We start from the raw sequence: 15,147 nt of genomic DNA, 5'->3' as shown, positions 1-15,147 counted from the left end.
GACCCAATTTTTGGTCCCATAATCAACACTATCAACAAATCATGTAGCAACAACTTATAAAAATACTTTTTACAATTATATTTCTATTTCAACCAGTGAGAAAAATGTCTGGACCAAATTTTAAAACACACATGGTATATCATTATTTCAAATTTTCTTAAAATTTACTCCAATCCATCCTAACATGATTGTTCAATGTCTCAGTTTGGCTCCTGTATCTTGTCATATCACCTTGGAAAAAACACTGACCAAGGCCCACTTTCACTAAGCGATCTTAGTGCTACAACTATCGTAAACTTATGTTCAAGTATGGGAGTTACGATCATCTTAGCGCTAAGATCCTTTTGTGCAAGTGGGGCCGAACCGTCATTGTCATAAATAAGTAGTGTGATATACAACTCTTTTGAGAGGGATAATCGGATGTCATTCTATTCAAGTATATAAGATAGCTAGGCAATAAATCACAAAGAACAATGAAGAACGAACAATGTTCACAACGTCATTTCTGGAGATTCGATTAATAAATTGGAGGGGAGGGAAGTGTCTAGTAAGTTGTTACCCATAGATGTAGCTTGGATTTGCAGATAAATGCAGTGGCCGAACGAATCGTCCTAAAGGTGGAGAGATATGACCTTCAGTTTTAGGAGAAAAGATACAGGTTATCGACGTTAGGATTAGGAGACAATGCAGGAAATACCCACATGTGCATAAAATGGACTTGTCTGACATTGTCTGACATTGCCAAGGTCATTTCTATTGAGGGAGTCATCATTATTAAAATATGCGTCCCTCATGGTTTAGTCTCCCTGCAGTGTTTTATTGTACAACAAACAACTCCCATTCGTTGTTAATTTCTTAAATACACCTGACATAGTATGAGAATCATTTTTGAGTGTCTTGGCAAGATGAAAATAGCCCTATGAATAGTATCCAGTATAGGACACATTAAGAAGGAACTTAATTTGACAATGGCAAGCAAAATGTTTGAGATTCTGCACATAAAACAAAACGTGAATAGCAAATGGGAGCACTTAATAAAGTGGTTTTGCTTGTTTTTTTTGGTTTAACACCGCACTCAGCAATATTCCAGCTATGACAGCCGTCTGTAAACAATTGAGTCGGGACCAGACAATCCAGTGATTGATATCATGAGCATCAATCCTCTCAATGTCTTATTCACCATGGAGGAATATTGTCATCACCAGCCAACAGGATGGCAATAAATATGAAGAGCCCCATAGGTGATTAGGTTGGCATGGAAGCAGATGGTGGCACTGATGGTGGCACTGATTGCGGCACAGATGGTGGCACTGATGGCGTGTTGATGTTGCTCTAATGTTCCATGTTTTCACCTGTCTTCATTTTAGAACGTCACAACTCTGGGTATTTATAGTGAGGAAAGAAACACTGTGTTGACAAGGTATGACAGTGTTTGGGCGTTACAGCAACAGCTCTGTTCTAGTCACACCACAGAAGGACAACACAAAAGTCATGAAAATGGCACTTTGGTTAATTTGACACAAGCCAAACCTTTTATTGAACGAGTTCCCACTGTAACTGTCAGCAACATGAGGAAACAGACTTGAAGAAGAGAACCACCAGGCTCCGTACCTCACCTGACTTACGAGGAAATAATTTTAATAATTTTATGACACTTACTTTGGTTCCAAACATCTTGTCAGTATAAGAAAATTTGGTGCAAAAGATTCTAGGACAAAAGAAGGAAAGGTATGACACTGATATATGGAGTTCTAATAGTGATGCCTTGAACAAACTCGGATCCTGTAGTCATTACATTTACACAAAGTCTGTTTTATAACCTGTAAATTCTTTGTAATCGAATTTACAATAAAGACACTGATTTGAAGAAGAGATCATGTAATTTGTTGTAGTTAATTGCAAGCAAGACCTGCCTTGACAAACAACTCGATGGCTGTCTTGGCTTTGACCAGGCAAGGGTAACTGACACTGTCAATTTTTCTGTGGATATTTTGGATTTGCTTGAACATGTTCTCCTAGATCAAAAAGTGGAAACTTTGCCCTGAGCATCCTACTGACAGCCCCTTCTTTGCCATTCTTCCAACTTCCTGATTCTAGGTATTCAAAATCTTGTTTCATAGACGGTGATATGCAGTATTTCAATCTATTTCCTAAAAGCTACAAAATATATTTTGGCTTTAAAACATTCCAACATTACTGGACATTGCAGGGATTCAAACACTCATTAAGAGGGTCCCTGGCTCAATTCTCCAACTAGTTACAACATTAAAACAGTGCACAGATACCATAATCAACATAATTAGCGTCACAGGCACCATCCCACAGAGCCATCTTAGCGCTAAGGCAACCGTAGCTCCACATCTACTTTGACTTATGATGCTTGTAATGCTAAAGACTGCTTTGTGGATGGGTGTTTAACAAAGTCAGAGGCCAAAGAGGTGTTCCTTGGAATAGGGTATAGGGTGGGGAAGCCTTAATCAGTGTTACAGAAATTCTGCCTGTATTTTAGCATTGTGGAATCGGTTGCAGCTGTTAATGGAGACGTTCCAATCACACTCATTATGGTTATCAGATTCTAAGAACTCATGTAGGCCTCTACATTATACTGTAGCATACATGGACACACTGGCTATGTAATGAATATACACATCGTACCATACATGGACGGATTCACATACATAAAATGTACAAATATAACCATACTGACATACATATTGATCATTTCTACATTTGTACTGATCCTGCATTACTCCTTCATGCATCTACTGCTTAACTTTCGACAGAAGCGCAGCTGTGTGATGGCAAAGCGCATCCACAAGTTTAAAGCCAAATATTGAAGACCAAAGATAGACAACATGTCTGTGCGGTGACAAGCAGGAGTATGAAGATCCATGACATCATCACCCCCGTTCAGTCATGTGGCAAGCTGTGAAGGGTCAGGCTTCAGACTTGATTAGGACAACTTTTTATTTCTTCAGTCAGACCATTGCACAGCTTCGCTTCTGTCATAAGGTAAACAGTAGATGCATGAAGGAGTAATGCAGGATAAGTTAAAATTATATATATGCTCTTCTTTATTGTGAAGAGCTTTCTTTCCCTTCTCTTCGCATATAAAGAAGAGTTTTCGTCATGATAGTTACTTTGCTGTTTCCATGTATGGACATTTGTGTTATATATATTATATATACATATACATACATACATACATACATACATACATACATACATACATACATACATACATACATACATACATACATACATACATACACTGTTTTTGTTTTGTTTGTTTGTTGTTTAACGACATACTCAGCATTAGCAATATTCGAGCTATATGACGGAGGTCTGTAAATTATCGAGTCTGGACCAGACAATCCAGTGATTGACATCATGAGCATCGATCCACGCAATTGGGATACAATGACATGCATCAACCAAGTCAGCAAGCCTGACCACCCGATTCAATGCATACACTGAGATTGACATACGTACACATATGCACGTATTGACATTCAGATTGAATATATAATAATATACACAGATTTACGAACAGATTGAGTACAGATATACAAGCAAAGTCTTTCTGTCAGATGATCTTTGACTTTCCATAAAATAATAACCACTTCATTGATTCGTAGTATGCTCCATAAAGCCAGGACGTCATTTCCAGCATGTATACAGGACACCGACCAACACAGACACTGACTGGCAGCCTTGATGGTACACTGACAAACATGTCTTCACCATGATTCTCTCTCCACAACCTACTACTACTGCTGAATAAATTTATGAAACATCTGTGTTAACACCACGCTTTGAGTGAAGGCATTCCGCATGCAAAAGAACAATCCATCTACATTGAACAGGGGACGGCCATGGAGTCCATCCGTTATTTGTATTTGTCAATGAGCCACGTCGGCTCACGCATGCCCTGTAGCTGTTCACGGTAGTAATTTATACTGACGACCAATAGAATGTGTACCACTTAACGTCAAGTGTTACCACAGAGTGTCTTTATTCCTATCACGATATTGCCGCATGTGATTTCCAAACTTTACACACTAATCCTGCACGAGACAAATGGTGCATCTCGAGTCCTGGATCTATGACGTCACATGTAATGCGTTCATGAGCGTTGATTCACACAACATACCAGATTGCGCATCGAACGAATCTGATATCTCTTGCATATGAGTAATTCTTCATATATTAACCAACATGTATGGTATTTGCGTTGCTTTTCTTGGTGAGTATGTAAACAGATTAGCTGTTTTCGACAGCTCTGATATAAGTCGAAGGTGCATTTGCCTCACAGAAATCATCTTCAGATGTAAAAGAAATGTCACACTGTACATAAGGAAGACAAGGTCAGGTGACTCATTCTCAAACACGCGATAGGAGAGTGATAGGCAAGAACCAGCCAGATTCGCTGATCATCCAACCTGTTTTCATAAATGTCAAGCTCCGAATCAAACACATGGTTTGGTATCGATACAAAAATCCCTGAGGCGAGACTGTTTTCTAATTGGTTTACAGACTTCACTGATGAAAGGATGATGAAAAGTGGATTTAGTTTATTCAATACCCGTTATCATTCCACGTACACACGTGTTTATGTACCCCTCCAGTTTGCATGCAATAACAGTCCTTTTTAAAATGATTTTTGTCCAATTTTCATTAATAAACAATAACAATTACAATAGTTTAAACTGCATGACAATAATTTACAAAGGTTACAATGAGACAAGATTAGTAACACTGCAAACATGAGAGACACTTTTGGAACCATTAAAGATCTGAAATGCCATTTTTGTCGTATTTTTTCACGGAATGACAAAGATTTTTCACACAAAAAACACAGTAAACAAAGAAGTCAAACCGTCTGGCCGTAGTTTGAGGTAGAGTAAAATATGTTTATAACGAACACGCTTAGAACGAACTGACGGATATAACGAAATTATTTTTGTCCCAGCCATTTGCCGTATAGGCGTGGTATATATGCCTAAACGAACTACGGTTATAACAAACTGGAATTTGTGGGTCATATGACTTTGTAATAACCGTAGTTCACTGTACAGGAGAAACCAATTCATGTAACATGACACACAGTAACACCAACTTAACAGAAGGAGGGCGGGGGGGGTGGGGGAGGGCGGGGGGGTTAGCTCCGTCACAACGGGGAATCTTCTCTCCTCCCCTGAGCTGCAGCCAGCACAAAGACAGTGAATCAATACAAGATCTACTTGGCACTAAATCAACTGTCTGGACTAACTGCTCGGAAAGGCTTTCAAAATTGTCACTGCATATAATTACATGACTGTCGATGCAAGTTTAAGTATAAGAATGAATTACTGGCTCCAGCAAAGTCTGCCAGCAGAGGCATACCGATAATTTACTAGGGCTGAGACGAGTACCCTGGCACCTGGGGCAAGGTAAACCCAGGGTAGTTATTGAAGTACCCAGGTACCTGGGCAGGTAAAAGTATTCTACATGTATACATATTTCTCTTCTAGAACCTTAATTCAACCTTGAATCAAGACTTCAGGTAAAAATATAATTTGACAATATCACTGTGAAACACAAGTAAGTTTTACAAGGTTGTGTCGGGTCTCTGTGACATGGTTGCTATGGTGACGAACTGGGACATTCCTGACAAGTTATGCTACTCGCCATTATTCGGCAGTTAACTGTCGGATCTCGTCGGCCAGGACTGTTGTTACATGCATGGCCTTGTCCACCTCGTCCCCGCCGATCTGTTGTAGCGCCACGGCCGCCGCTTCTCTCACATGGGATATGACGTCGTTCCTCCTGGAGGTGTGAGAATTAACATGGAGAGTGAGAGTGCTATTGAAAATGAGGATACTCTTGAATAATCTTCTGAATAAATAAATCTCGTGCTGTCATCCTATTTTTCAACATGTATATTGTGAAATTATACATCCGTGGTCTAGTGGTTGAGCATCTGCACGGAGAGTGGAAAGTTTCGGGGTTCAAACCCCCGGCCATATCATACCAAAAGACGTTAAAAGATGGTACTTGTTGTTACCCTGTCTAGTTTTCGGCATTAAGGGGCTTTAACAATAACTGATTGGCTCGGAGTTGGTATACAGTGTTTGAGTGGGGCATTCATGTTAAACTGCGGCATGGTATCTCACTGGGCTAGCACTATCAATCAACATCAGTCTGGACTACTACAAGCAGCCACGGACACACACACGCTATATAAGTGCAATAATCTTGGATGCACTGTTAAAGTGAGTGAGTGAGTATGGTTTTACACCGCTTTTAGCAATATTCCAGCAATATCACGGCAGGGGTCACCAGAAATGGGCTTCACACATTGTACCCATGTCGGGAATCGAACCCGGGTCTTCGGCGTGACGAGCGAACGCTTTAACCACTAGGCTGCCCGACCGCCCTACGCAACGTTAAACCCCATTTCACCTCACCTCACTTAGTTGGCTAATCATGACATCGAGTCTGGTAATCCACCAACTCACCACATGTGCAGCAGTTTCTTCACCGCGGTCTGCGCCTGCAGATGACCGAGAGCCAGACACCCCGCCTCCCGCACCAGACGGTCCTTGTCATTGAGGATCTTCAGCAGGTGCTTCACCGTCTGACTGTCATTCGCCTCCGTCCTGGCCAACGACACTGCTGCGACTGCTCGCACATTGGCGTCCGAGTCCGTCAACAGATCTCTCAAGGCATCAATGACGGCAAGACTTCTGAATCGACCTGTAATTGGGTCATAGCTGTGTTATTTGTCCTCCCTTTGGAGAGATAGTGAAACAGTGGTGTAAGGACAAACCAGATGACAAGCAAAACCTCCCTCTGAAGGTCCGGGTTAGAATAGGTCTTCACCAACCCATGCTTGTCTTCTGTGAAGGTCCAGGTTAAAATAGGTCTTCACCAACCCATGCTTGTCGTAAAAGGCAACTAATGGGATCGGGTGGTCAGGCTCCCTGTTTTGGTTAATGCCTGTCATCGTATCCAAATTGTGTGTATCGATGCTCATGATGTCAATCACTGGATTGTCTGGTCCATACTTGATTATTTATATAGAGCCGTCATATAACAGCAAACAAACAAACAAACCAGATCACAAGCAAAACAAGAAGCAGCCTCATCCCCCACCTATGTCAGCAACAAACTTATAAGCAAGTCTTTCGATGGCATTTAGAAGAGACACACATAAGGAAGAGAATTTATGGACGTCAACTTCTTTATGATGAAGGAGAAAGTATAAACTCCGAGACATTGTGTTCCTCAAATTGTTTGATAGGCATTAATTAGAAGTTGATGGATGACAAAGTAGACAAGTGATGAGTTTGTAGGCTGACAAGCCTTGTTTGACAACGGTATAAGGCTCTATACCAAACATCACCTTTACAGTAAATAAAGCAGTTGTTATCCACAAATTGTGTCTACTTGTGTTCCTCATAATAAAGAAGTTGACATAAAAAATTCTCTTCCTTCAACTTATAATCACTCACTGTTCAATGACCTTGACCTTCAATCTCAAGCATGAGCTGCCAGAAATGTATATATTGAAAGGATATGTACTCTACCAATGTAAAGTAACTGCAGATAGAGCTGGAATTATACTGTTCACAATTCTTTCATGGTGTGAATGACCTTGACCTTTTACATAGTTTGACAATAAGGTTACTGGTGACCGTGATCTTGATCAATTCCTGATTGAAACCATTCACAAGTCATTTCATGAGTGAATGACCTTCAAAGTGACCTTGACATTTGACACAACCATGTTTGTTTGTTTGTTGTTTAACGTTATGCTCAGCAATACCCCAGTATTCAAGCTATTAGCAGGCTGTAAATAATCGAGTCTGGACCAGACAATCCAGTGATTGATGTCATGAGCATCGATCTAGACAATTGGGATACGATGACATGCATCAACCATGTCAGCGAGCCTGACCAACCGATCCTGTTAGTCGCCTGTTAGCTTGCTGAAGACCTATCCTAACCCGGATCTTTACAGCAAGCATGGGTTGTTGAAGACCTATTCTACCCTGGATCTTCACGGGGGACACTCATGGGTTGCTGAAGACCTATTCTACCCTGGATCTTTACGGCAAGCATAGCTTGCTGAAGACCTATCCTAACCCAGATCTTTACAGCAAGCATGGGTTGCTGAAGACCTATTCTACCCTGGATCTTCACGGGGGACACTCATGGGTTGCTGAAGACCTATTCTACCCCGGATCTTTACGGCAAGCATAGCTTGCTGAAGACCTATCCTAACCCAGATCTTTACAACAAGCATGGGTTGCTGAAGACCTATTCTACCCCGGATCTTTACAGCAAGCATGGGTTGCTGAAGACCTATTCTACCCCGGATCTTTACGGCAAGCATGGGTTGCTGAAGACCTATTCTACCCTGGATCTTCACGGGGGACACTCATGGGTTGCTGAAGACCTATTCTACCCCGGATCTTTATGGCAAGCATAGCTTGCTGAAGACCTATCCTAACCCGGATCTTTACAGCAAGCATGGGTTGCTGAAGACCTATTCTACCCTGGATCTTCACGGGGGACACTCATGGGTTGCTGAAGACCTATTCTACCCCGGATCTTTACGGCAAGCATAGCTTGCTGAAGACCTATCCTAACCCAGATCTTTACAACAAGCATGGGTTGCTGAAGACCTATTCTACCCCGGATCTTTACAGCAAGCATGGGTTGCTGAAGACCTATTCTACCCCGGATCTTTACGGCAAGCATGGGTTGCTGAAGACCTATTCTACCCTGGATCTTCACGGGGGACACTCATGGGTTGCTGAAGACCTATTCTACCCCGGATCTTTACGGCAAGCATAGCTTGCTGAAGACCTATCCTAACCCAGATCTTTACAGCAAGCATGGGTTGCTGAAGACCTATTCTACCCTGGATCTTCACGGGGGACACTCATGGGTTGCTGAAGACCTATTCTACCCCGGATCTTTACGGCAAGCATAGCTTGCTGAAGACCTATCCTAACCCAGATCTTTACAACAAGCATGGGTTGCTGAAGACCTATTCTACCCCGGATCTTTACAGCAAGCATGGGTTGCTGAAGACCTATTCTACCCCGGATCTTTACGGCAAGCATGGGTTGCTGAAGACCTATTCTACCCTGGATCTTCACGGGGGACACTCATGGGTTGCTGAAGACCTATTCTACCCCGGATCTTTACGGCAAGTATGGGTTGCTGAAGACCTGTTCTCCCCCGGATTTTGACGGTTGCTGAAGACCTATCCTCACCCGGATCTTTACAGCAAGCATGGGTTGCTGAAGACCTTTTCTACCCCGGATCTTCACGGGGGACAAGCATGGGTTGCTGAAGACCTTTTCTAAAACGGATCTTTACAGATCTGACACAACCATGATATATGACAGGTAGAGGTAGTTACTGAGATCTGATCACGTGAAACTGGAAAATGCTTTGATTCTTCTTGTATAAATCAGAACAGTCATTAAAGTCATGTTGACCTCTAGTGACCTTGACCTTAAAAAAAGTGATGTGATTGAGATACAAGTTTCAACAAATTGAAATTATTATTACTCAAGTATACACAAATGTTTTCTTTGCCTAGTTGCCTAGTTTTCTTTGCCTGTCATAAGCATGTGCTTTAGAAAACAAACTGCAGTAGCAACAGAGCTCAGATTTGAGAAAACACCTTCACAGCTTCCTTACAGGAGTTTGTTTTAAAAGTCCACGATCTAAGTTTTGACACGTATCTAAATTTCTTTAGATATATATTCTGAAAGAGAAATTAGGTCAACGTAGGCTTCTATTCCAAGGACTAACCCAGGTTCTCTATGGCCTCCACTCTAACCAAGGACTTACCCAGGTTCTCTGTGGCTTCAACTCTAACTGAGGACTTACCCAGGTTCTCTATGGCCTCCACTCTAACCAAGGACTTACCCAGGTTCTCTATGGCCTCCACTCTAACCAAGGACTTACCCAGGTTCTCTATATGGCCTCCACTCTAACCAAGGACTTACCCAGATTCTCTATGGCCTCCACTCTGACGGAGGAGTCCATGTCAAACACTTCCTTCATGGCGTAGCTCTCCTTCGCCTGCTCCTCCACCCGCTTCCACAGGGGAAACTCCTCCCCGTCCACAGTACAGAAATCTGGCATTAAAGATGAACAGCAGAAAACTCTCAGTACTGGGCCAAAATAAGTCCCAAAGCTGCTGTCATAATTTACCATCAAGCTAAATCTGCAATCAGGACTTAATTCATTCCGAAATTTAGACTGAAATTATGGGAAAGACGACCAATTTAATGTAATTTATGCTCCCTAAATCGGATAATGTATGTTTCATTTACCAATGTTCCATGAAAAATATTTTAAATATGTGCATGTGTCCTCTTTCTGGAGGCTTCATATTGGACGTGAATAACTAAATGATATACGCCCTGCTAGAATGAGATTTCTGTCAAATTGACATCATGAGCATCGATCCACGCAGTTGGGTTGATGACAAGCAACAACCAAGTCAGCGAGCCTGACCACCCGATCCCGTTAGTCGCCTTTTACGACAAGCATAGTCGCCTTTTACGGCAAGCATGGGTTGCTGAAGACCTATTCTACCCCGGAATCTTCACGGGTCTTTTTTTTTGTTACTGTTAATATCCCTCCTCCCATATATATTCTGTACCATGTTCATTATTCAGCCATGCTTGACAACGGCGTAAGGATCTATACCGAAACATCGCCTTTACAGAAAATAAAGAAGTTGTTATCCACACAACTTTGTCAAGGGAAAAAATTACATAATTTCTAACCCTGCAAAGTTTGTTTTAGGAGAAGTCTCATAAAATGAAATTTCAAAATTGCATAGGAATTCATAGAGATTAGCTATTCTTGTTTGGCCAGTTATCAACCATAACTAGCTTTGTTTTGTACATTTCCACAATGATGATGTTTCCCCACCTATTAAGGAGGTTTTGCTGAGCATGCCGTCGTCATCAATCTCCATCTCCCTCCTCAGGATGCTGACCAGCCACGTCTGGTCGTTGCTGCTGAACATCTCCTCCAGGGGGCACTTGTACAGCGACATGAAGGTCTCCACAAACCTGGCCGAACATGGAATACATTCAGTAATATTTAATTTCTTGTTTAACGATTCACTAAGGTATATTTAGGGTGTAACATCAGTTTGCTATGGCTGTTAATTTGTTACTTGCATTTTATATTTCCAGCTACCGTATTCGCTGTAATAAGCACCTTGGGTGCTTAGAAAATGGGGGGAACCATGCACAAGGTAAATGCACTGTCGAGAATGGAGTGGTAGAAAACAAACTTGGTTCAAATGTCAATGACACTCAAACCTTTTAATGATAGTTACTACACAATTATATACCCGCTCTAAACTGCTGCATTTTTCTGTCAAGAATCTGAAATATGCACAAGAAAAGACACTCATTCATGTAAATATTTGAGCATTGTAGAGGGTGCTTATAAGGATTACTTATAGATTAATGTAGAAGTTGATCAGGGAGTGCTTGTTTGAGAGGGGCGCTTATTTGAGCGGGGCGCTTGTTTGAGCGGGGCGCTTATTTTAGCAGGGCGCTTATTTGAGCGGGGCGCTTATTTGAGCAGGGCGCTTAATGCGGTGAATACAGTACATTTTTGTGAGGTCCCTACACCAGGGAAGACAGATTTGAAGAAATGAATTTGGTCTGGCCTCATGACAACAGTCATGGTGTTGCCAGTGTGTGGACCTACTTGTTCCAAGCCACATTGTCCCCTACATAGAACTTCTTCCAGTAGTCGTCGGGCATCAAGTTCAATATCTCGTCAGATCTGCTGACCCGCTCATTCTTAGCTTTCTTCCGATGCAGATTCTGACGAGTCTGTTGTCGTGTTAACTTCGGTCGTTGATCTGCAGGACAAAGAAACCTCAGTGAGTGAGTGAGTGAGTGAGTGAGTGAGTGAGTGAGTGAGTGAGTGAAGTTTAACCGTCTCAAACAGTATTTCATTTATATCACAGTGTGTCAGCTTGATGTGGGAGAAACATCCTAAGTGATGCAGGTCTTAGACATCTAGCACTGTATTTGTGGGTTTTATTACAGTGCTAGATGTCTTCTTCCGATGCAGATTCTGACGAGTCTGTTAACGTGTTAACTTCTGTCGTTGATCTGCAGGACAAAGAAACTTCAGTGAGTGAGTGAGTGAGTGAGTGAGTGAGTGAGTGAGTGAGTGAGTGAGTGAGTGAGTGTGTGAGTGAGTGAGTGAGTGAAGTTTAACCGTTTCAAACAGTATTTCATTTATATCACAGTGTGTCAGCTTGATGTGGGAGAAACATCCTAAGTGATGCAGGTCTTAGACATCTAGCACTGTATTTGTGGGTTTTATTACAGTGCTAGATGTCTAAGACCTGTATCACTTAGGACAAACCTACAAACATAATCAGGGCGAGCCTGAGACATGAATCAATTATCACCTTTTCCTTGCATGCCTAAGGGAGGCAACTCTGCCTAAGAATTTAGACACAGAATATCATACTTGAAAGGCTTTAGCAGAAAATGAAATTGTTTGGCTTCAGAGACAACAGTTTATATGTTATATTCAAAACAACAACAGTGTTCACATAAATTGTGATACATGATACTAATTACCGTTTCAAGAAGTTTTACAAACATGCACATCACAATATTGAATCTGAAACTTTATGTTCTTGATTTATGGATAAACCTGGAAAAAAACCCAGAAACTTAGTGACCTGTCACTTAATATGTTTACTGTGGGTGGTGGGGGGAAAGTAGGAAATGAAAGAGAGAGTGAATCTAGGGGCGGTTCACCATAAAATATGTCGGTCACTTGGAGAGGGAGGGTCGTGAGGTAAATGGACATTTTCTAATGGAATAAAGGTGCATTTGATTTTGTCTTTTAAGGGTGGGTCATGAAAAAATGTACAAGAACATGGAGAGGGTCATCTAAAATATGACAGGATTTAAGGGAGGGCCATTATTTTCAGTACACAGTGCCTGTAAAACCTCTGACACACCCCAGCCCAAACCCGCAATAAATGACCAGTCCCTAAAGTACACCAGCAAAATAACAAACAACCACAGAATCAAGAGGCATTTTAGTAAAAATTCATTTGATATTAATCATGTCAATGTACAAAATGGTTTTCTTCTATCCCTGTACTTGACAAGGAAATCCATAAAATAAGAAGTAAAACTGAACAGGCATAATATATCATGATATATGTTTACAAAAAACACAAACAAGAAATGTACACATCTTAATTTCTAGAGCAAGCAACACACACTAAACATATTACTTTAATAAATATTTTCAAGTTGAGGAAATGTGTTAATACAACAATTAGAAAGTCAGTAAACTAGTTGTACAGCGAGTGTTTGTTATTTCTGACACACTGACGCCAGTGGAGCACTGATCCTGGACCCCTTCGCATGTCAAGAAACCACATTCACCACAAGTCAGTAAACTAGTTGTACAACGAGTGTTTGTTATTTCTGACACACTGACGCCAGTGGAGCACTGATCCTGGACCCCTTCGCATGTCAAGAAACCACATTCACCACAAGTCAGTAAACTAGTTGTACAGCGAGTGTTTGTTGTTCTGACACACGGACGCCAGTGGAGCACTGATCATGGACCCCTTCGCATGTCAAGAAACCACATTCACCACAAGTCAGTAAACTAGTTGTACAGCGAGTGTCTGTTATTTCTGACACACTGACGCCAGTGGAGCACTGATCATGGACCCCTTCGCATGTCAAGAAACCACATTCACCACAAGTCAGTAAACTAGTTGTACAGCAAGTGTTTGTTATTTCTCACACACTGACGCCAGTGGAGCACTGATCCTGGACCCCTTCGCATGTCAAGAAACCACATTCACCACAAGTCAGTAAACTAGTTGTACAACGAGTGTTTGTTATTTCTGACACACTGACGCCAGTGGAGCACTGATCCTGGACCCCTTCGCATGTCAAGAAACCACATTCACCACAAGTCAGTAAACTAGTTGTACAGCGAGTGTTTGTTATTTCTGACACACTGACGCCAGTGGAGCACTGATCCTGGACCCCTTCGCATGTCAAGAAACCACATTCACCACAAGTCAGTAAACTAGTTGTACAGCCAGTGTCTGTTATTTCTGACACACTGACGCCAGTGGAGCACTGATCATGGACCCCTTCGCATGTCAAGAAACCACATTCACCACAAGTCAGTTCTTCATGGGTTTATCTACACTACGTTCCTCCGTCACTCTGAATACATATGTATCTACTAGGGCTGGGACGAGTCCATATTTATTACCAGGGTACCCACCCTCCTATTACCCGACCCTACCCGGGTACCCATGGGGTAGGTACAAACTGTCTGATTGAGAAAGGTTTGACCGTAGTCATGGCAAAATGTGTGTAGATACATGTATAAAACTGAAGTGGTATGTACTGATGTATACACTGAAGGTGACTGAAGTTTTATTTTTATTCAAACAGAAGGAATGGGGGTAGTAGTCTGAAAGAACAGCGAACATTAGTGACTTGTAGTTAAAACAGAGTTCTAGATATTATTTGTCTTTAAACAATATATCACATGACTAACCACGCGTCCATGTAGCCCTGTGGGTACCCGGGTCCTACTCATTAACCGCCCGACCCGAGTACCCGAGTACCCGAGTTACCCATCGCAGCCCTAGTATCTACATCCATGTGGTGAGGCCCTCGTCTTGACCAACCAGCCAACCAAACGGGTGATGGCTCCAATGGGTTATACAAAGTTTCATTTAATCAGCTTTAGACTCCCAATGTCACTTCTACTTCAAGATACTCCTTGTTTCACTGGATTGTCTGGTCCAGATTTGATTACTTACAGGCCTCCTCATGGCTGGAATAGTCCTGAGTGTGGCAGCTACACACGACTCACAAGAGGCAATAAACCAGATAATCCAATGTGATGCACTTCCAGTTTGGGAAACAAATTTCCGTCCAATCAAGCCACGACATCAACAGTTGCAAGCTGTCTCAAATACAACGGGGTACATCTTGCAGCGTAAGAATTTCCCTCCTCCTGTCTTAATACTGAGGCAAACATCTATCCAGCTGGATGTTTAAGGCAAGGCAAGACAGCTTTGAAACAGAAAGT

The 15,147-nt window shown here is 41.9% G+C and overlaps 1 protein-coding gene across 2 annotated transcripts in view; it reads right to left on the bottom strand.

The window, feature by feature from the left end:
* Window positions 1-5,153: 5,153 nt before the first annotated feature.
* Window positions 5,154-15,147, bottom strand: part of LOC124132035 — a 33,670-nt gene continuing 23,676 nt past the window's right edge. For both annotated transcript variants that reach the window (XM_046495614.2, XM_046495615.2), the window contains 5 exons: window positions 11,746-11,902; window positions 10,951-11,093; window positions 10,014-10,145; window positions 6,501-6,738; window positions 5,154-5,808 (listed from right to left, as the gene is read on the bottom strand). In XM_046495614.2, coding sequence (XP_046351570.2) covers window positions 5,673-5,808; window positions 6,501-6,738; window positions 10,014-10,145; window positions 10,951-11,093; window positions 11,746-11,902 — 806 coding nt within the window. In that variant the 3' untranslated portion in view covers window positions 5,154-5,672. The remainder of the gene's footprint in view (window positions 5,809-6,500; window positions 6,739-10,013; window positions 10,146-10,950; window positions 11,094-11,745; window positions 11,903-15,147) is intronic.

Source organism: Haliotis rufescens, unplaced genomic scaffold (genome assembly GCF_023055435.1).
Source record: "Haliotis rufescens isolate VD_foot unplaced genomic scaffold, xgHalRufe1.0.p SCAF_15, whole genome shotgun sequence".
In the NCBI taxonomy this organism is placed as follows: domain Eukaryota; kingdom Metazoa; phylum Mollusca; class Gastropoda; order Lepetellida; family Haliotidae; genus Haliotis; species Haliotis rufescens.
The sequence above is the reverse complement of the archived record's forward strand: the minus strand, read 5'-3'. Positions and strand labels throughout refer to the sequence as shown.